General features: G+C 42.0%; 1 protein-coding gene across 1 annotated transcript in view; it reads left to right on the top strand.

The window, feature by feature from the left end:
* The first annotated feature begins 18,565 nt into the window (after positions 1–18,565).
* The window catches only part of slc24a3 (solute carrier family 24 member 3), a 91,882-nt gene continuing 87,912 nt past the window's right edge, over positions 18,566–22,535 (top strand). Inside the window, exon 1 of the mRNA XM_014154585.3 lies at positions 18,566–19,083. Within this exon, the coding sequence (XP_014010060.3) occupies positions 18,891–19,083 (193 nt within the window). The 5' untranslated portion in view covers positions 18,566–18,890. The remainder of the gene's footprint in view (positions 19,084–22,535) is intronic.

Raw genomic sequence — 22,535 nt, 5'->3', positions numbered from 1 at the left:
TGACTAAATGTGTTCTTACTGTAATTTTCCCTTCAGAATTGAGACTAGGCCAAATAGGGGAGGCAGAGGCAAAATTCTGACTGACCAACAAGAGCGGGCTGTGGTCAATTTGGTTCGGGCCAGAAATGATATTCGCCTTACAGAAATTCAGCAGCACATCTTGGACAATGAAAACATGTTCAACAATGTGGAAGCCATAGGTTTGCCGACTATTGCAAACATGCTGAAAAGGCACCAGGTGTCTCTTAAAAAGCTATACCGTGTGCCTTTTGAAAGAAATGCAGACAGAGTGAAGCAACTGAGGACTGAGTACGTTCAGGTATGTTCAGTTTCAAGATGCTTGTTGTGAAAAATTCCCCCAAAATTCTACATCATTGTAATCAGTAATTCTCTTTCCAAAATGTATTTTTAGAGGGTGACGGAGCTGGATGCTGATGAAAACCATCACAAATTCCTCTTTTTGGATGAGGCAGGCTTCAACCTGGCCAAGACAAGGAGGAAAGGTCAGAATTTCATTGGCCAGCAGGCAACCATCCAAGTGGCTGGATAATGTGGGGCCAACATCACCATCTGTGAGACTATATCGGAAGATGGTGTGGTGGGACGCAGACCTCGTATCGGATCATATTACGCAGCTCTCCTTGTAACCTTCCTTGATGAGCTAAATCAGGTCTGTAGAGCTAATGGCGTGACCTATGTCATTGTGTGGGATAATGTCAGGTTCAACCATGCTCAAATGGTGCAAGCATGGTTTCAGGCCCATCCACAATTTACCACCCTGTACTTACCCCCATATTCTCCTTTCCTAAAACCCGATTGAGGAATTTTTCTCCACATGGAGGTGGAATGTACTATATATGATAGGCGCCTTCATGAACAAGCCACCCTTCTCCAGGCCATGGATGATGCATGCAATGACATCACAGCAGACCAGTGTCACCTGGATTCGCCATACCTGAAGATTCTTCCCAAGATGTTTGGCTAATGAAAATATTAATTGTGATGTGGATGAGAACCTGTGGCCAAATCCACAAGACAGGGATGATGGAAATATAGAAGTACAGTAATCAATCATTGTTTTGCTTTTTACAGTTTTTGTCGCTAATTATTTTTACTTTGATTCAAAGAAACCTATGTTGTGATTATATTGTATTTCATCAATACATTTCAGATTTTGTTCAATGATTCCAGTGTGTCTGTCGTATTCTCTCTACTAGTCATTTTACAGTGATGTATTTACAAGTAGTACCATAATGAAACATGTTCGTACAATCATTAAATATTGTATTACAACTACACAGTGAAACTATCGGTATCTTGTGTGTGGGTGATCTAAATGAATGTTCCTATGGTATTTCATGATAAATGAGTTATTTGAACCAATGATTCTGAAAGTGCAAGGTTTCTTTAAAGATATGAATGCACAATGCAATGTTCTGAACATTGGACAGCCTGTGTTACAAGTGATGACCGTTGTGAGTTTTGTGTCTAGAGTTTTGAAAAATGACCACAAGGTTCTGAAATTAGTGCCAAAGGGATTGTAAAAAACGATATAAGCATGCTGTGAAAGTTAATTTGTGTGTGCGTGCATGTACTGTACTGATGTGGAGTCGTTTAGGGATTAGGAGATGGGTCTGCCCACAGTGGGATTTATGGAAGAGGATTATGGTGACTTGGGGACAGATATCAAAGGCCCCTGCACACACACACAGTACATACTGCCCCTACCCTCCATGCATGACAGTTACTGCTTTGCCTTATTTTGGTCAAGCAGAGCGGCTGAACAACTAGTGATGGTCAACTTCCAGACAACCTTTATTTGGAGTGGTAAAGACCATTTTAAGCGCCTCATAGGCTACAGCTGGTGTCCAGTGATTTATCTGTCCGTGTGTCTCTTCATAATATGGAGAGACACATGGACAGATAAATCACTATTATTTTGAGACTGTTACAATACGTTTGTGAACACTTAGTTTATTCAAAGGCAGAGTGTTGTGTCTTCGATCGAAAGGCTACAGATGGTCGCTATCTGAAACGTCTTATGTCGTATTTACTTCCTGTGAATGGATATGGGAAATATACATTGCAATGGAAGGGATGAGGCAAAGGATTCAGACATATTCCTAATTTCCCAGACTTCCCCCTGGAGAAATGATATCATCACTGACCCACCGGTGACCTCGACAGGTTGCCCCAGACACAAAGCCATAGGGACATGCCCCTTCTGTACTGGACTAGTGCTCAATGCAGCATAAGATCTGTCTCATCTATCTCTCTCTTGGTTCTAAGTTTTTAGGTCTGTGACAATTAAATAAAGTTTGTGCTTTTTAATGATGTTATTATACAAAAATCTCTTTCCTTTCGTCTATATTTTTCTCTTTCTGTTATTGTCCATCTCTATCTACCTCCCTCCTTCCCTTCTTTTTCACTCTCTTTCTATTTGTTGTGTTTGTATTTGTGTCTGTGTTTGCATGTTGTGTGTGAATGCCTGAATTAATGTGTGTACATGCCTGTGCATGTTTGTAAAAGTGTGTTAGATCTCAGTGTCTGTCTAAGATCAGTAAACCTAGGCATTAATTCAGTCTAGTTTCACAACATTCTCGAAATAACAGATTAGTGCTTCTGGCAAGATTTCAGGGATTTTCCTCATTAGAAGGTGTTTTCTCTCTAAACACAAAATGAATAAATGATACTACACAGGGCTTAAAGTCACCATTAATGGCTACTTTGAATAAGAGAGTTGAGGTCACATTTCCACTGTTTTTTATTCTCTTTACTATAGGTGATGGATGGAAGAGATAAAAAGAAAGATGAGAAGAGTTTGAGTGAATGAGGTGATCCTTCAGCGTCTTGTGTTCCCCAGTGTCCCTCTCCATTGATTCCCTTTCAGGTCACTCACACTTGCACGGACACACACAAACACATTTGTGCGTGTGCGTGTTTGTGCACGTGTCCATGAATGTCACACTGTGACAAAAGAGAAGACACTCATCCTCACAACAGATTGTGCTGACAGAAGACTACTTCATTTATTCATACATCTTTCCTAATCCCTCTTCTTTTTCCATCCATCCATTCTGCTGTTCTGATACCAGGTGTCTACTACAGATTAGTCTCGTCGACAAGCAGGCTTAGGCGTGACAACAACGTGATTTTGGAGGTATAGTTTTACATTGCTAACTACAGATGGACTGTCTCCCCCTCTTTCCATCTCCATCCCTCTTTCCTAACTCCTCTTCTTCTCTATTATCTACTCACCTCACATCCCATCTCTCTACCTCCCCGTCCATTGCTCTTTCTCGTCTCTCACCCCCACCCCCCTCTTTCTTGCCCTGGCTCCCCATTTACTCTTTTCCCTTTCCCCACTTTCCTCTCTATGACCTTGGACTGACATTGGTAACCTATCCCTAGATGATAGAGGCACCACAGACAACAGAGCATTCCTTAAAGTGGAACTGTTCATCAACACCCCCAGGAAGAATGACAACTTTTTTTACATTTTCTGACAAGCCAACACTTACAGTAGATATGGTCATTTTCACGTTTTCATAGATTTCATAGAATGTTTGGGAATCAAATCGAACCAAAGCAAATTGTATTTGTCACATGCGCCAAATATAACAGCATTAGGACTTATAGTGAAATGCTTACTTACAAGACCTTAACCAACAATGCAGTTTTAAGAAAAATAAGTGTTAAGGAAAAAATAGCAGCAGTAAAATAACAGTAGCGAGGCTATATACAGGGGGTACCGGTACAGAGTCAATGTGCAGGGGCACAGGTTAGTCGAGGTAATTGAGGTAATATGTACATGTAGGTAGAGTTATTAAAGTGACTATGCCTAGATAATAAACAGAGAGTAGCAGCAGCATAAAATAATCTGGGTTGACATTTGATAGGCTGTTCATGAGTCTTGTAGTTTGGGGGTAGAAATTGTTAAGAAGCCTTTTGTACCTAGACTTGGCGCTCCGGTACCGCTCGCCGTGCGGTAGCAGAGAGAACAGTCTATGACTAGGGTGGCTGGAGTCTTTTACAATTTTTAGGGCCTTCCTCTGACACCGCCTGGTATAGAGGTCCTGGATAGCAGGAAGCTTGGCCCCAGTGATGTACAGGGCAGTACGCACTACCCTCTGTAGTGTCTTGCGGTCGGAGGCCGAGAAGTTGCCATATCAGGCAGTGATGCAACCAGTCAGGATGCTCTCGATGGTGCAGCTATATAACTTTTTGAGAATCTGAGGATCCATGCCACATCTTTTCAGTCTCCTTAGGCTTTGTCGTGCCTTCTTCACGACAGTCTTGGTGTGTTTGGACCATGATAGTTTGTTGGTGATGTGGATACCAAGGAACTTGAAGCTCTCAACCTGCTCCACAACAGCCCCGTCGATGAGAATGGGGGTGTGCTCAGTCCTCCTTTTCCTGTAGTCCACAATCATCTCCTTTGTCTTGATCACATTGAGGGAGAAGTTGTTGTCCTGGCACCACATAGCCAGGTCTCTGATCTCATCCCTATAGGTTGTCTCATTGTTGTCAGTGATCAGGCCTACCACTATTGTGTCGTCTGCAAACTTAACGATAGTGTTGGTGTCGTGCCTGGCCATGCAGTCATGAGGGAGTACAGGAGGGGATTGAGCACGCACCCAAGGGGCCCCCGTGTTGAGGATCAGCGTGGCAAATGTGTTGTTACCTACCCTTACCACCTGGGGCGGCCAATCAGGATTTTTAAAAAGATATATATTTTACCTTTATTTAACTAGGCAAGTCAGTTAAGAACAAATTCTTATTTTCAATGACAGCCTAGGAACAGTGGGTTAACTGCCTGTTCAGGCGCAGAATGACAGATTTTTACCTTGTCAGCTCAGGGATTTGAACTTGCAACCTTTCGGTTAATAATCCAACGCTCTAACCACTAGGCTACCCTGCCGCCCAAGTCCAGGATCCAGTTGCAGAGGGAGGTGTTTAGTCCCAGGGTCCTTAGATTAGTGATGAGCTTTGAGGGCACTATGGTGTTGAATGCTAAGCTGTAGTCAATGAATAGCATTCTCACATAGGTGTTCCTTTTGTCCAGGTGTGACAGGGCAGTGTGAAGTGCAATAGAGATTGCATCATCTGTGGATCTGTTGGGGCGGTATGCAAATTGGCTAGAGACATGAGTGCTATGGGTCTATAGTCATTTAGGCAGGTTACCTGAGTGTTCTTGGACACAGGGACTATGGTGGTTTGCTTGAAACATGTTGTTATTACAGACTCAGACAGGGATAGGTTGAAAATGTCAGTGAAGACACTTGCCAGTTGGTCAGCGCAGGCGCAGAGTACACGTCTTGTTAATCTGTCTGGCCCTGCGGCCTTGTGAATGTTGACCTTTTAAAAGGTCTTACTCACTTCGGCTACGGAGAGCGTGATCACACAGTCATCCAGAACAGCTGATGCTCTCATGCATGCTTCAGTGTTGCTTGCCTCGAAGTGAGCATAGAAGTAATTTAACCTGTTAGGGCTAGGGGGCAGTATTGACACGGCCAGATAAAAAACGTACCCGATTTAATCTGGTTACTACTCCTGCCCAGTAACTACAATATGCATATAATTGTTGGCTTTGGATAGAAAACACCCTAACGTTTCTAAAACTGTTTGAATGGTGTCTGTGAGTATAACAGAACTCATATGGCAGGCCAAAACCTGAGAAGATTCCATGCAGGAAGTGGCCTGTCTGACAAATTGTGTTTCATCTTGGCTCTTTTATTGAAGACTGAGGATCTTTGCAATAACGTGACACTTCCTACGGCTCCCATAGGCTCTCAGAGCCCGGGAAAAAGCTGAACGATATCGAGGCAGCCTCTGGCTGAAACACATTATCGCTTTTGGCAAGTGGCCGATCAGAGTACTATGGGCTTAGGCGCGTGCCCGAGTCGACCGAATGCTTTATTTTCTTTCGTCTGTTTACCTAAACGCAGATTCCCGGTCGGAATATTATCGCTTTTATAAAATCGGACATATCGAGTGCATAGAGGAGTTCTGTATCTATAATTCTTAAAATAATTGTTATGCTTTTTGTGAACGTTTATCGTGAGTAATTTAGTAAATTCACCGGCAATGTTCGGTGGGAATGCTAGTCACATGCTAGTCACACGCTAATGTAAAAAGCTGGTTTTTGATATAAATATGAACTTGATTGAACAAAACATGCATGTATTGTATAACATAATGTCCTAGGGTTGTCATCTGATGAAGATCATCAAAGGTTAGGGCTACATTTAGCTGTGGTTTGGGTTTATGTGACATTATATGCTAGCTTGAAAAATGGGTGTCTGATTATTTCTGGCTGGGTACTCTGCTGACATAATCTAATGTTTTGCTTTCGTTGTAAAGCCTTTTTGAAATCGGACAGTGTGGTTAGATTAACGAGAGTCTTATCTTTAAAATGGTGTAAAATAGTCATATGTTTGAAAAATTGAAGTTTTTGCATTTTTGAGGAATTTGAATAACGCGCCACGGGATTACACTGGCTGTTGAGTAGGTGGGACGCAAGCGTCCTACCTAGCCCATAGAGGTCAACAGCCAGTGGAATCGAGTGGCGCGAAATACGAAAACCTTAGAAAGGCTATAACTTCAATTTCTCAAACATATGACTATTTTACACCATTTTAAAGACAAGACTCTCGTTAATCTAACCACATTGTCTGATTTCAAAAAGGCTTTACAGCGAAAGCAAAACATTAGATTATGTTAGGAGAGTACCCAGCCAGAAATAATCACACCCATTTTTCAAGCTAGCATATATGTCACATAAACCCAAACCACAGCTAAATGCAGCACTAACCTTTGATGATCTTCATCAGATGACACTCCTAGGACATTATGTTATACAATACATGCATGTTTTCTATCCAAACCTACCAATTATATGCATATTCTCCATTCTGGAAAAGAGTAGTAACCAGTTTAAATCGGGTACGTTTTTTATCCGGCTGTGAAAATACTGCCCCCTACCCTAGAGAGGTTAACACATCTGGCAGGCTCGTGTCACTGGGCAGTTCGTAGCTGTGCTTCCCTTTGTAATCTGTAATAGTTTGCAAGCCCTGCCACATCCGACGAGTGTCGGAGCCGGTGTAGTACGATTCAATCTTAGTCCTGTATTGACACTTTGCCTGTTTGATGGTTCGTCGGATGGCATAGCGGGATTTCTTATAAGCTTCCAGGTTAGAGTCCCGCTCCTTGAAAGTGGCAGCTCTACCCTTTAGTTCAGTGCGAATGTTGCCTGTAATCCATGGCTTCTGTTTGGGGTATGTACGTACAGTCACTGTGGGGACAACGTCATCGATGTACTTATTGAAGCCAGTGACTGATGTGGTGTACTCCTCAATGCCATCTGAAGAATCCTGGAACATATTCCAGTCTGTGCTAGCAAAACAGTCCTGTAGTTTAGCATCTGCTTCATCTGACCACTTTTTTTATAGACAGAGTCACTGGTGCTTCCTGCTTTAGTTTTTGCTTGTAAGCACGAATCAGGAGGATAGAATTATGGTCAGATTTGCCAAATGGAGGATGAGGGAGAGCATTGTACGTGTCGCTGTGTGTGGAGTAAAGATGGTCTAGAGTATTTTTTCTGTCTGGTTGCACGTTTAACATGCTGGTAGAAATTAGGTAAATCGGATTTAAGTTTCCCTGCAGTAAAGTCCCCGGCCACTAGGAGCGCCGCCTCTGGATGAGCGTTTTCCTGTTTGCTGCTCTGGCACCCCAATGGTGGAACAAGCTCCCTCACGACGCCAGGACAGCAGAGTCAATCACCACCTTCCGGAGACACCTGAAACCCCACCTCTTCAAGGAATACCTGGGATAGGATAAAGTAATCCTTCTAACCCCCCCTTAAAAGATTTAGATGCACTATTGTAAGTGGTTGTTCCACTGGATATTATAAGGTGAATGCACCAATTTGTAAGTCGCTCTGGATAAGAGCGTCCGCTAAATGACTTAAATGTAAATGTAAATGCTTATGGCCGTATACAGCTCATTGAGTGAGGTCTTAGTGCCAGCATCGGTTTGTGGTGGTAAATAGACAGCTACGAAGAATATAGATGAAAACTCTCTTGGTAAATAGTGTGGTCTACAGCTTATCATGAGATACTCTACCTCAGGCAAGCTAACCCTTGAGACTTCCTTACTATTAGATTTTGTGTACCAGCTGTTGTTTACAAATATACACAGACTTCCACCCCTTGTTTTACCGGAGGCTGCTGTTCTATCTTGCCGATGCAGCATAAAACCCATCAGCTGTATGTTATTCATGTCGTCATTCAGCCACGACTCAGTTAAATATAAGATATTACAGTTTTTAATTTCCCGTAGAATATTCGTGATCGTAGTTCGTCTATTTTGTTATCCTATGATTGTACATTGGCTAATAGTACTGATGGTAGAGGCAGATTACCCACTTGCCGTCGGATCCTTACAAGGCACCCCGACCTTTGTCCCCGATATCTCAGTCTCTTTCTCATGCGAATCACGGGGATATGGGCCTTGACGGGTGTCTGACATAAATCCTTCATGTCCGACTCGTTAAAGAAAAAATATTTTTCCAGTACGAGGTGAGTTCTGATATCCAGAAGCTCTTTTCAGTCATAAGAGACTGTGGCAGAGACATTATGTACAAAATAGGTTACAAATAACACGAAAAAACACACACAATAGCACAATTGGTTAGGAGACCGTAAAACGGCAGCCATCTCCTCCAGCGCCATTCTAAAAAAAATAACAATATAGAGTGGGAAAGCGGTCATGCGTTTGGACAATTAATAGACACTGCAGTAAATAAAACATCTGTCTCGTCCAGGACCTGAGTCTACGCAGACTGGTGCGCCATAGCCAATCAGAGCTTTACAGTAGGCCTTTATGCAAATAAGCCTTTTGCCACTTGGAATGCCATCATTCACTTTGAACTGGACTGTGTGTTTACAGGCAGTAGCAACAGTGAAACGTTAGATCATTAGAACACATTCACCAAAAGATATAAAATAAACCTGAATGGAGTTATGCAAATATGTAAATACCCCGGGAGTCCTCTTACATTTGTGAACTTTACAGTCCTATTGCTAAAAAAAAATTAAATGGGCGGCTCTCTCCCCCTCAGTTATGCACATCAACAACAACAAGATCAACAACTAATGCTAGCCAGAGCGAGATGAGCTAAAATCTAACGAGGGAACATTAGATAAACCTTCGCAAACTTTTTCAGCTAGTTGGCCGTCAAAATTGCACTGATAAATGATGGAGAATAGTAGACTGCTCGTCCTCCTGCTGCTTTCCTGCCAATGCATGCTTGTCCCAACCCACATTTTGACAACTGAACGGAAACTTGCCTGCCTGACCGCCCATTTCATCGATGCCAAATACATTTGATTGACAACTAAGGGTGTGTTCGTAAATTGCCTCCAGTGTGTCTGAGTACGCTCCGATGTCTGTTCGTAAATTTGGAGCATTCAGAGCTCACACTGCACTATTGACACTGGACACTGGAGAAGGAGTAGGATTGATCCAAGCGTTCCTCACAACAATGGCAGTCAAGCACCCAAGCTAACTAGCTAAAGTTGGCTAGCTTGCTATCTACTTCCAGACACAAATGAGAGAACACCTCACTCAGTCTGACCCCTTTACTCGCCTCAGCAGATCTGTTTGCATGTTATCTAGAGTGTTAGTGAGTGACTAACTGTGCTGCTGTCAACAATTTAATTACTTTTTTGCCAAAGTGTTGTGCATTCGTAAATTCATCAGTTATTCTGTGCTCTGGCACACTCTGAAATCAGAGTAGATAGCATATCTCTTGTGTTTGTAAATTCACTCTGGCTAACTGGATAACAGTTGTTCAAGTTCAGCATAGCTAATTAGCTAGTGAAGTGATTCTCATTTCTTGCTAGCTAACGAAATGACACCTGCATCTTTAACTGTAGCCACAAAATGATATGAGGGGAAAAAGTCAGTCACTCGCCCACTTCTTCAATGACATGACATCCTCCCAGCAGCTAGCTAGCTAGCTAATGTTAGGCTCTGTGTTTTTAGCTTTCTAAATAAATAGCTACATAAATAGATATGCTAGCCTATTAGCCACGTTATGACTGACAATTGATCATTTCCCTTGCTAGTTTGATTGTATTGACAATCCCAGCCTTAGTTACATTCGTCCGTTTTTGTCCAAAAATATTGAAACTGAAACAGTGCATCCCAAATGGGTGGAGGCAGCAAACAATGTACCAGACCAGCTGTGATTTACAACCTGATAGCAAACATTTTTTAACCAAAGAAATGTATTGGTGAGTTATATAATCATACATTGAACTGCATCCATCTATTCTGCCAACAATGCCTTATTGTACGTCATGGAATTTTGAGTCAGGTAGAACCTATATTTGAAACCTCTTGTACAGTTGGTTTTGTAGCATAAACTATGAATTTTATATTTTTGACTGATATTGTGATTGTATTATGTTTCATATCTGCGAAGTAGTTAAGAACGCTTTCAGTTCCAATTGAAATAGACAAGAGAGAAGAGGTAGTATTTTGGAAATCCCCATAGGGAAAGCCTAGCATGAGTGTCGCAGCGGAGCAGGAGAGACGGGGACATAGTGACCAGGGTTATTGATTAGTAGGACAGACCGATACACACACACACATTACTATCCTCACTCACTGTCTCAGTGATATTCACAGAAAAGAAAAGAAAAATAGCAATATGATACACTTTGGATTGATTAGGATAAACTATGTGTGTCTGGAACAAATGTTAGACAGAGGCATTGAGTGATACTGTGTAAAATCTCTGTTGTTTTGTGCTCTCAGCGTAATCAATCCTGTTTGGTGTCAGATGCAGCCTGATCACTTGAAATAAACAGTGATTTCGGAGGTTTGAAAAGGTCCTGAGAATGTCGATATATGCCTTCCTATGTGCTAAAAAAAAATGAAATGATTGACCAGCACTGGGTGCAAACTTGTGATGCTTGGAGCCAGAGCACGCTGCTTAGACCACTGCTCCACCGCAGTTCACAATGCTGTAGCAAGCTGCGAGAATACTTGATGGTAGTTGATGGAAACAGCAGAGAGTTTTCAATTATTTTGTTTTAAGCCCTTCCCAAGCCATAGTCCTAACCTTAACCACTCGAAATTAATACCTAAACTTAACCCTTTGAGTTGTTTCTGTTTTAACCATGTAACCAAGCGGAATTAACCCGGTAGCCACGCAGAATTAACTCTGTAACCACACGGAATTAATGCATTAAAAAAATTGACATTTATCCATAATTCATCGATTTTTGAAGGGAAACTATGAGATCTTGTTGGTCAGATGGATATGCTCTGTGTGTGTTTGTGGATGCATGCAAGTGTGTTTGGGTAAGTTGTGGAGAAGCCTTTATTAGAGTGCAGTATGGCTGAGGCATTCTGTTCTCTACAGAAGGGTATGTTCTCTTACCAAGACAGAAGAGAGAACACCCAGTCCTAGAAGGGAACAGGTAGCGGCTTTTGGGTGACGACGGGAATGTGTGTGTGTGTGTGTGTGTGTGTGTCTGTGTGTGTGTGTGCACCAGTCCCTCCTGCAGAAAAGCAACCCCACAACATGATGCGGCCACCCCCGTGCTTCACGGTTGGGATGGTGTCCTTTGGCTTGCAAGCCTCCCCCTTTTTCCTCCAAACATAACGATGGTCATTATGGCCAAACAGTTCAATTTTTGTTTCATCAGACCAGAGGATATTTCTCCAAAGAGTATAATCTTTGTCCCCATGTGCAGTTGCAAACCGTAGTCTGGCTTTTTTAATGGCGGTTTTGGAGCAGTGGCTTCTTCCTTGCTGAGCGGCCTTTCAGGTTATATCGATATCGGGCTCGTTTTACTGTGGGTATAGATACTTTTGTACCTGTTTTCTCCAGCATCTTTTTCAAGGTCCTTTGCTGTTGTTCTGGGATTGATTTGCACTTTTCGCACCAAAGTACGTTTACCTTTATAGGACAGAACGCGTCTCCTTCCTGAGCTGTATGACAGCTGCGTGGTCCCATGGTGTTTATACTTGCGTACTATTGTTTGTACAGATGAACGTGGTACCTTCAGGCGTTTGGAAATTGCGCCCAAGGATGAGCCAGACCTGTGGAGGTCTACATTTTCTTTTCTGAGGTGTTGGCTGATTTCTTCAGATTTTCCCATGATGTCAAGCAAAGAGGTACTGAGTTTGAAGGTAGGCCTTGAAATACATCCACAGGTACACCTCCAATTGACTCAAATTATGTCAATTAGCCTATCAGAAGCTTCTAAAGCCATGACATCATTTTCTGGAATTTTCTAAGCTGTTTAAAGACACAGTCAACTTAGTGTATGTAAACTTTTGACCCACTGGAATTGTGATACAGTGAATTATAAGTGAAATAATCTGTCTGTAAACAATTGTTGGAAAAATTACTTGTGTCATGCACAAAGTAGATGTCCTAACCGACTTGCCAAAACTATAGTTTGTTAACAAGAAATCTGTGAAGTGGTTGCAAAACGAGTTTTAACAACTCCAACCTAGTGTATGTAAACTTCCGACTTCAACTGTATCTGACTGTCCTGATAAAGCAGGAGACATTGGTATTCAGGGGAGGCAAAGGATAGCGAGGACAGTCTTTCACTATATTTACATTTTTACATTTTAGTCATTTAGCAGATGCTCTTATCCAGAGCGACTTACAGTAGTGAATGCATACATTTCATAAATTTTTTCTCCGTACTGGTCCCCCGTGGGACCAGTGACAAAGGGGCTGGAAAGGGGCTGGGAAAATCAGCTAAGTTCCTGCATTTCAACACATTTTACCATGGTGCAGAGAGAAGAAATGTGCAGTTGATGCTATTATACATATTTTGTCATGATTCTAAGAGAAAATGTTGCAGTTTTAAAGCAAATATCCTGCAATTCTACACTTTTTGCTATTTTTGTTTGCCGTTTTATAGCTCATCTCATGCTTTTGTTCACATTTTGCCATGAGGCTGAGAGAAAATGTTGCCGTTTTAAATCTAATTTACTGCAATTCTACAAATGTTGCTATCATATGTCATCTGGGGGCCCACCGACCCCCTGGAGGTCGGGGAGGTCGTGCCCTGAGTGCCCGTTCGTTAATCCGGCCCTGTATGACATGGGTATCAAGTCATTATACGCCTCTTATTAATGTAATCCCTGAGGTGGCACTGTCATGTGGACATGGAGAGCACAGATGTCATTTCATGGCTTTACCATAGATCCGTTTAATAAACAGAATTATATGTATGACGTACATAGCTGTCTTCCCTTTCTGTTTCTGATTGTTCTTCTACAATTGAGAATCAACTATGCATAGAAGTGTGTAGGATGCGCCTGGCACCTACCATACCTCGTTCAAAGGCAAATTTGTTGTTTTGCCCATTCACTCTCTGAATGGCACAAAAACACAATCCATGTCTCAATTGTCTCAAGGTTTAAAAATCCTTTAATCTGTCTCCTCCTCTTCATCTACACTGATTGAAGTGGATTTAACAAGTGACATCAACAAGAGATTATAGCTTTCACCTGGATTCACCTGGTCAGTCTATATCACGGAAAGAGCAGGTGTTCTTAATGTATATTCATTGTATATAGGTCTGTTTTAGAAAATACGAATTGAGAACACAGCATCTTGTAACAAGGGTTAAATGAATGAACATGTATGAGAAAGATACTGTAGAGGTGACTGTCACTACTGCTTCTATAGTTGGAGACAATCAATATCAGCACATCAAGCCATGCTCTCTCTCTTACATTAATCAAATCAGGCATCTTCAAATGCACACACTCGAACACACACACACACACACACACACACACACACACACACACACACACACGGTTTTAGATGGGTCACAGCGGGTAACATGTTTGGGAGCCAACCAAACAACAGGCACTGCTGCAGGCTGTCTTTGAATGAAACTGTTGAGAGGCATGAAAGACAGACAGAGAAAGTTATTACCCTCCCTAATATTAGACTACAATGTCAGAGTCACACTGTCTCATGTCTCCATGAAGAACAGACGGACAGAGGGGATTGTGGGCCTGCCTCAAAACATCATACTACAGGGCTGGACCATGCTTAGCAAAGTGTGAGTAAACAGGTGTGTGGGGTCAAACACTGTACATCCATTGTCATCAGATGTCATCAATCGGGCACCAACTAACATCAGCAAAACTCTCCAATCTAGTAGTATGGAACAATATCCCCACAAACCCTCTTTCGCGCGCACGCACACACACACACACACACACACACACACACACACACACACACCTCTAAATGCTTTTCTGCAACCTATGCTGATCTAAAGCCCCACAGAATCAATGGGAGAGGTTCACTTCATCAATAGCTGAGACAAATCACTGGTCAGTGACGCAGGCACTAATAGCACACAGGGTATTGCCTATATAGGGACCAATATCCAAGTGACAGAGGAGGCTGAAACCTACCTGAAGAGGAGAGATTTTATGAGCTACTAAACCATCGAAGAAGTTTAACCATTACTGGGAAGTGCTAGAGAGGTTTTTTTGTAAATTGGTAAATGTGGCATGAAGCAGTGCATGATGGGTAAATGTGGCACTCACGCTTGTCCCTGACTACTTACTCTTCATCATACAACAACAATCTCCCACATAAATCAGCAATATACTTTTTATTTAACCAGACAAGTCAGTTAAGAACAAATTCTTATTTACAATGACGGCCTATCCCGGCCAAACCCTCCCCAAACCCGGACTATGCTGGGCCAATTGTGCGCCGCCCTATGGGACTCCCGATCACGGCTGGTTGTGATACAACCCGGGATCTGAGATGCAGTGCTTTAGACTGCTGCGCCACTCGGAATCCCAAACAACCTGAAACCTGAGTCTATCTCATTCCAATGCGTTTTGTCAGTGGTGGCTGTGAATTATTCAATGCTAATCATTGGTAACTGTCTATCTTCCTCCATAACTACAAGGTTATGCAATTATAACATTTGGGTAAACTATCTCTTGAAGTGGTGTGCTATGTTATATTTGGATAGGTTCATGTGTATCTACGGAGGCGCCATACAAATGTGGAGATAAATGTCTTTCATTAATAACAATATCTACTGTACCCGAGGCTGCCTGAAATGACATGGCTGCCACTGAGTGATGCATTAAGTGATGCGTTCACCTACACAGCTGGCCACTCAGATACAGTTTGATGCCTTTTAACTGGGTAAACAAAACGTCCATCTCTATTGATCAAAAGAAGGAGAAAGCAGAGCTCAATTGAACTGAAACCAGCTTCACAGAGTTACAAGACTAACAGCACATCAAAGACTGGACAAGGACAAATCATGCCAGAGAGAGAGAGAGAGAGAGAGAAAGAGAGAGAAAGGGAGAACGAGATCACACACTAGAGATGACAAAATGTGCAGCATGGCTGAAAGAGAGGGAGGAAAAGTGCATGAGCAAATGAATGCACAAGAGGATTAGAGGCAGGGAAAGAGAATAAGAGAGGGATAAACGTGTGGAAATAAGAGGGAATGTTGAAGATACCCCCTAGGTCTGCTTGGGCTAGCATTTAATTCCCAGTGAGGCTAACACCATACCCAAACCAGGTGCGTGCGACTGCGTGCGCCATCGTGCGCAAATAGATTTTGTCCCCCCACACCAAACGCAATCACGATACGCAGGTTGAAATATCAAAACAAACTCTAGACCAATTATATTAAATTGGGGACAGGTCGAAAAGAATTAAACATTTATGGCAATTTAGATAGATAGCTTGCAGTTGCTAGCTAATTTGTCCTATTTAGCTAGCTTGCAGTTGCTAGCTAATTTGTCCTATTTAGCTAGCTTGCTGTTGCTAGCTAATTTGCGATGGGATAAAAACGTTGTTGTTATTTTACCTGAAATGCACAAGGTCCTCTACTCCGACAATTAATCCACACATAAAATGGTCAACCGAATCGCTTCTAGTCATCTCTCCTCCTTCCAGGCTTTTTCTTCTTTGGACTTTATATGGCGATTGGCATCCAACTTTCATAGTATTACCACGATGACGACCGACCTCAGTTCGTCTTTCAATCACCCACGTGGGTATAACCAATGAGGAGATGGCACATGGGTATCTGCTTCTATAAACCAATGAGGAAATGGGAGAGGCAGGACTTGCACCGCGTTCAGCGTCACAAATAGAACTGACTTCTATTTTAGCGCTTGGCAACGCAGACGCTCGTTGGTGCGTGCGAGCAGTGTGGGGGCAATGATTGAATAACATGTATGTGTAAATGTATTTTGCAATGCTCACGCATGCGACGCGACCGGTGTTTCAAGCATTTCCCTACACTTGCATTAACACCTGCTAACCATGTGTATGTGACAAATACATTTCATTTGGTGGTCAGCATGTTACCTAGCAAAACTCTTGGATCTCAGGTTCATTGTGTGCTTAAACCAGTCTTTCTCCTTCCCACTAAGGCAGCAGAAATTCTCAACGGCACTGAATCAAAAATCCGTTTCCTCATCATAATCCATTTGATTCAATTTTCCAATGTCCTGAATCCCTGCTGTGATGCGCTCTGGAACAGGATTATGTTCAATCCCGAAGTGTGTGTGTTTGAGCATATGAGTGTGTATGTGTGAGTGAGATTGTGCGAGTACGGACCAAGGGGCGATAGCTCTAATCTGGCAACTCATTGGCTAACACTCAGAGGGCATTATGGGATAGGTGGGCCTGAGGACACCTCCATCCTGTGATGATATTATCCAGTATCTCTGCCCAACATACAAGATTATGCTGCAACAGGCTCACCAAAAAGCACCCTGTACTCCGATTCAGTAAGATCAAAACTATTCCAAAACGATGTGGCCCATGACCTAATGCACTTTACAGGGCCAAATCTTAGCTAGTTAATCATAACACGGTGTAAAAAAACATACAGCAGTAAATAACAATAGTGGGGCTATATACAGGGGGTGCCGGTAGAGACAATGTGCGGGGGCACCGGTGTTGAGGTAATATGTACATGTAGGTAGAGTTATTAACGTGACTATACATAGATAACAGAGAGTAGAAGACAGGGGCAATGCAAATTGTCTGGTAAGCCATTTGATTAGCTGTTCAGGAGTCTTGTAGCTTGGGGGGTAGAAGCTGTTTAGAAGCCTCTTGGACCTAGACTTGGCGCTCTGGTACCGCTTGCCATGCAGTAGCAGAGAGAACAAAGTATGACTAAGGTGGCTGGCGTCTTTGACAATTTTTAGGACCTTCCTCTGACACCGCCTGGCCCTCATACCATCATGGTCACCTAATCATCCCCAGCTTACAATTGGCTCATTCATCTCCTCTCCCCTGTAACTATTCCCCAGGTTGTTGCTGTAAATGAGAATGTGTTCTCAGTCAACTTACTTGGTAAAATAATGGTTAAATTAAAGAGCCTGGGGTTATTCATGTTGATGCCATGTAAGTGCACCCTCGACAACTACTATGATTATTATTATTTGACCATGCTGGTCATTTATGAACATTTTAACATCTTGACCATGTTCTGTTATAATATCCACCCGGCACAGCCAGAAGAGGACTGGCCACCCCTCATAGCCTGGTTCCTCTCTAGGTTTCTTCCTAGGTTTTTGGCCTTTCTAGGGAGTTTTTCCTAGGGAGTTTTTCCTAGCCACCGTGCTTCTTTCACATGCATTGCTTGCTGTTTGGGATTTTAGGCTGGGTTTCTGTACAGCATTTTGAGATATCAGCTGATGTACGAAGGACTATATAAATACATTTGATTTGATTGATTTGATTTTGATTTGATTTGAAGTGCTTAAAATGCACTATGGATGTTTCTGGCTTGGGAGAAACAGAGGGTGTTACCTTTGACCCCAATCAACTGGAGTGTGTGTGGTCAACCTGTTGTTCAGTCTATTGAGGCTGACTACTTTATACTACATACTGAATGGAGGCTGATACTGAACAAGAACCTGCTGATGAGTGGAATGCATCAAAAGCAGAGTGGAGTGGGTGTATGCTGGGTCTCACCGGGTTAGAAGAGGTCAACCTGTGATTATGCGATAATGAAGGAGAGGAGAGTGGTGTGGTGCATGAGTGTTAAGATTGACATTCACCCACAGTGTGTGTGTGTGTGTGTGTGTGTGTGTGTGTGTGTGTGTGTGTGTGTGTGTGTGTGTGTGTGTGTGTCCGCGTGCGCACTTATGGGTGCCTGCCATTCTTATGCAAAGGATTTACAATGTCCAAATTGCCATCCATTGCCAAACGGTTCTACTGCAATAGGCTATCTGAAAGAAACGATGGAATATGGGCCTACTGCATCCAGGAGAGGGCAACGATGAGCGCGTATTTTTTTGTTCCAAATAACGCCTGCTGCTTCAAAAATGTATCCCACTGGGCACAGACTCAAGTTCGACGTCTAGTGTTGATTTACATTTGACTGTGTTGTCAATTAACCTGAATTCAACATTACATCATAAAAAATTTTAACCATAGGCTAATTCTGTTGGCTATAGCTTTACAATCTCTCTCTCTCTCTCTCTCTCTCACACACACACACACACACACACTCCTCCCCTCTCTTTTCTGCGCTCTCTCTTCAACATCACCAGCCTCGCTGCAGACTGTGTCCTGCGAGAACTGGCACCAAACTGAAGCATCCATGGAGTGCTCCGTCCTCTTGCAACAGCCACAACGCACAACACTTCGGTCCGAAGTAATATAGAAGACAACATCGCAACCGACGCAAGATAGAATACCAACATTTTCTTTCACCCATCGACAGCCCATCTCTTGCGTTGTGTAACTTTCCGAAGCCCTCTTTCTCCCGGCTTCCCTCCACGTTCACTTTCCGGGACCCCAGAAGCCTTGTCGCCGTAAAAACGTATCCATGGATGGGATGGCTTTTGACATGATGCCCGGGACCGTCCGGGTGCGGTGTGGGCCGCTTCAAGTGATGCTGAACCAACAGAAAACCAAAGCTCGGCGGAAAAAGCGAAAGGAGTTGCTCGGTGTGCAGATGTGCTTCATTGGGGTGCTGCTCGTGCTTGTAATGGGGCTCTCGTGTTTGGCGGAGAAAGCAGGTGAGATACTTGTTGCCAGAATGTATTGTTGAACAGTTGCCTATTTGCAATCGTTTGGGAGAGTGTTTGTATTGAGTTTCACTATTGTATGAGGCTCCTAAGAATGGACATATAGGCAGTGATGCTAGAACTTTGTTCAATAATATCAGTTTTAGTAGGCACTTCATAGTGAGTGAGCAGCTTGGTCTCATATTCAAGACGTAATATAGGAAAGGTAAATCAGGGACACTGGAACTAGTATATGTCACATTTGGTATGGTTACTTAAGGAAAAAAGAAAGTAGGGTGGTTGGTCGGGCATATAACACGAACGTTTAGTAACCCAAAGGTTGTGAGTTCAAATCTCATTACAGGCAATTTTAGCTAATTTTCTGCTAATTACTACTTTGTAGTAAGCTAACACTTCCCCTACCTTAGCCCTAACTGTAACCGTTTAACCTTACTCCTAAACGTAACCCTAACCTAACCCCTAGCCTAGCTAACATTAACCAGCTAAATAATGTTAGCCACCTAGCTAAAATTCGTAACATATAATATGAAATTGTAATTCGTAACATATCATACGAAATGGGTGATGGACATCAACAAATGAATACATACCATACGAAACATTATATATTGTATGATATACTATATTGTATAATATATTGTAAATGGGGATTCCGGATGTACATACAGAGTAATATAAAATGCTCTGAGACCAGGTTGGAGTGTTACCTTTTAGTTTCCATGAGAATCGTCTTTTATGTTGGCCTAAAGCAAGGATTGTGCATAAATTAGTTACAACAAATAATGCCTATTTTTACCTTTATTTAACTAGGCAAGTCAAGAACAAATTCTTATTTTCAATGACAGCCCAGGGACAGTGGGTTAACTGCCTTGTTCAGGGGCAGAACAACAGATTTTTATCTTGTCAGCTCTGGGATTCGATCTTGCAACCTTTCAGTACTAGTCCAACGCTCTAACCACTAGGCTACCTGCCACCCATGTGTGGTGCAAGAACTGTAATTTGTTAAATGTTACAAATTTGCTAAATTGATGCTATGTTACCAATTCCAATTTGTTGTGGTTAACATTAACTAGGCTAGGAGTTAAGTTAAAGCAAAGGTGTCAAACTCATTCCGTGGACAGCAGTGTCTTTGGGTTTTCGCTCCTCTCTTGTACTTGATTGATAAATTAAGGTCACTAATTGCGGAACTCTCCACACCTGGTTGTCTTGGGCATAATTGAAAGGAAAAAACATAAACCTGCCGACACGAGGCTCTCCATGGAATTAGACCTAGACAACCAGGCGAGGGGAGTTTCTTACCAATTAGTGACCTTAGTTCATCAAGTACAAGGGAGAAGTGTGAACCCGCAGATGCTCTGCCCTCCGTGGAATGAGTTTGACACATATGGTATAGATCAATAAAAAGAATGAACGCTATTAAAAATAACTTTTACTAGTGATGTGTGTCCCTCAGTTTTATGTCGTTGATGTTACCCCCTTCAAAATCACTCTTTACAAAGATATACAAAGACCTTGAGCATTCTCTCCAATGGCAAACTGTTATTGGGGATATATTAAATACAATTATTTGTTAATCACACCTTTTTAGTATGCCATAAATTTGAGGATTCCATTGATCATTTGTTATCTAATTCCAAAGTGATACGTGGCGTTACTCAATTTAAAATTATTAAATATCACTTTAGTAAATTATTTTGAAATAGTTGCTTAGCTTAGATTTGAGAATTTTCGCCATTTAAGAAAATCCTCATTTACCAAAATGTCACATTGGCGTTACCATCATTGGTGTTACTACTCCTACTAGTGGCACAATGTTATTGTAATGGTAAAAAGTCATTAAGCTACAATATTAGTTGATTTGCTATGGGAAGATGTACCCAAATACATTTAAATGAAAACATCTTGAAAAAGTATGTTTCTTTTTTCTCAAATGCCATTTCCAAATGCCACCGTAATTCAAGCACAACCCAGCTACGTATGTGTCTCTTGCTCTGTCAACAAATTTCATAAAATCCTATGTCCAATATGGGTCTATTGAAAGAAGAACTGAACATGAGAAACTGAACATGACCATAATATGATATTTGATCATCACTGAACAAAAAGTGGAGAAAAGTGAAACAATTCACATTCTTGCAAGGTCAGAAAAAATTACCAAGAGGGGAGAGGGACACTGGTGACATCTTCCTGCATTATCCCCCTTATACACTGTCAAAGCAAGAGAGATAATAAAACAAAACATTTTAGATTTCACATAATGCTACTTACCAAATACAGAGTTGGTTTTATCTTAAGGGAAAGCAAGCTCAAAGTTGAATGTTAGTTGCGACTCAATGTGTCTAAGAAAATCAATCACTGACATCACTTGTAGGCTATTTGGAGGTAAAGTACAACATGATATTGTATCAGTGACACACTCTATGGGCACCTCTTATCTTATTACCTTATTTTATTTACACCTATACTGACGTAATGGATTGGATTATTATAACACTCTTCCAGATTGTCAAAGTAGGCGGACATTCCATCATCCACTAGTTTTCTACAGAACCAAGGTGCTGATGCTCTGTGGTATCAACAGTGGAAGTCGGAGGTTAACATACACCTTAGCCAAATACATTTCAATTAAGTTTTTCACAATTCCTGACATTTCATCTGAGTAAAAATTCCCTGTCAGTTAGGATCACCACTTTATTTTAAGAATGTGAAATGTCAGAATAATAATAGAGAGAATTATTTATTTCAGCTTGTATTTCTTTCATCACATTCCCAGTGAGTCAGAAGTAGACATACACTCAATTAGTATTTGGTAACATTGCCTTTAAATTGTTTAACTTGGGTCAAAAATTTCAGGTAGCCTTCCACAAGCTTCCCACAATAAGTTGGGTGAATTTTGGCCCATTCCTCTTGACAGAGCTGGTGTAACTGAGTCCTTGCTCAGTTCCTCCTTGCTCGCACACGCTTTTTCAATTCTGCCCACAAATTTTCTATAGAATTGATGTCAGGACTTTGTGATGGCCGCTCCAATACCTTGACTTTGTTGTCCTTAAGCCATTTTGCCACAACTTTGGAAGAATGCTTGGGGTCAATGTCCATTTGGAAGACCCATTTGCAACCAAGCTTTAACTTCCTGACTGATGTCTTGAGATGTTGCTTCAATATATCCACATGATTTTCCTTCCCCATGATGCCATATATTTTGTGAAGTGCACCAGTCCCTCCTGCAGCAAAGCACCCCCACAACATGATGCTGCCACCCCTGTGCTTCACGGTTGGGATGGTGTTCTTCGGCTTGCAAGCCTCCCCCTTTTTCCTCCAAACATAACGATGGTCATTATGGCCAAACAGTTCTATTTTTGTTTCATCAGACCAGAGGACATTTCCCCAAAAAGTATGATCTTTGTCCCCATGTGCAGTTGCAAACCGTAGTCTGTCTTTTTTAT

Source organism: Salmo salar, chromosome 18 (genome assembly GCF_965601325.2).
Source record: "Salmo salar chromosome 18, fSalSal1, whole genome shotgun sequence".
NCBI lineage: Eukaryota > Metazoa > Chordata > Actinopteri > Salmoniformes > Salmonidae > Salmo > Salmo salar.
This window is presented reverse-complemented; position numbering and strand designations above follow the sequence as displayed.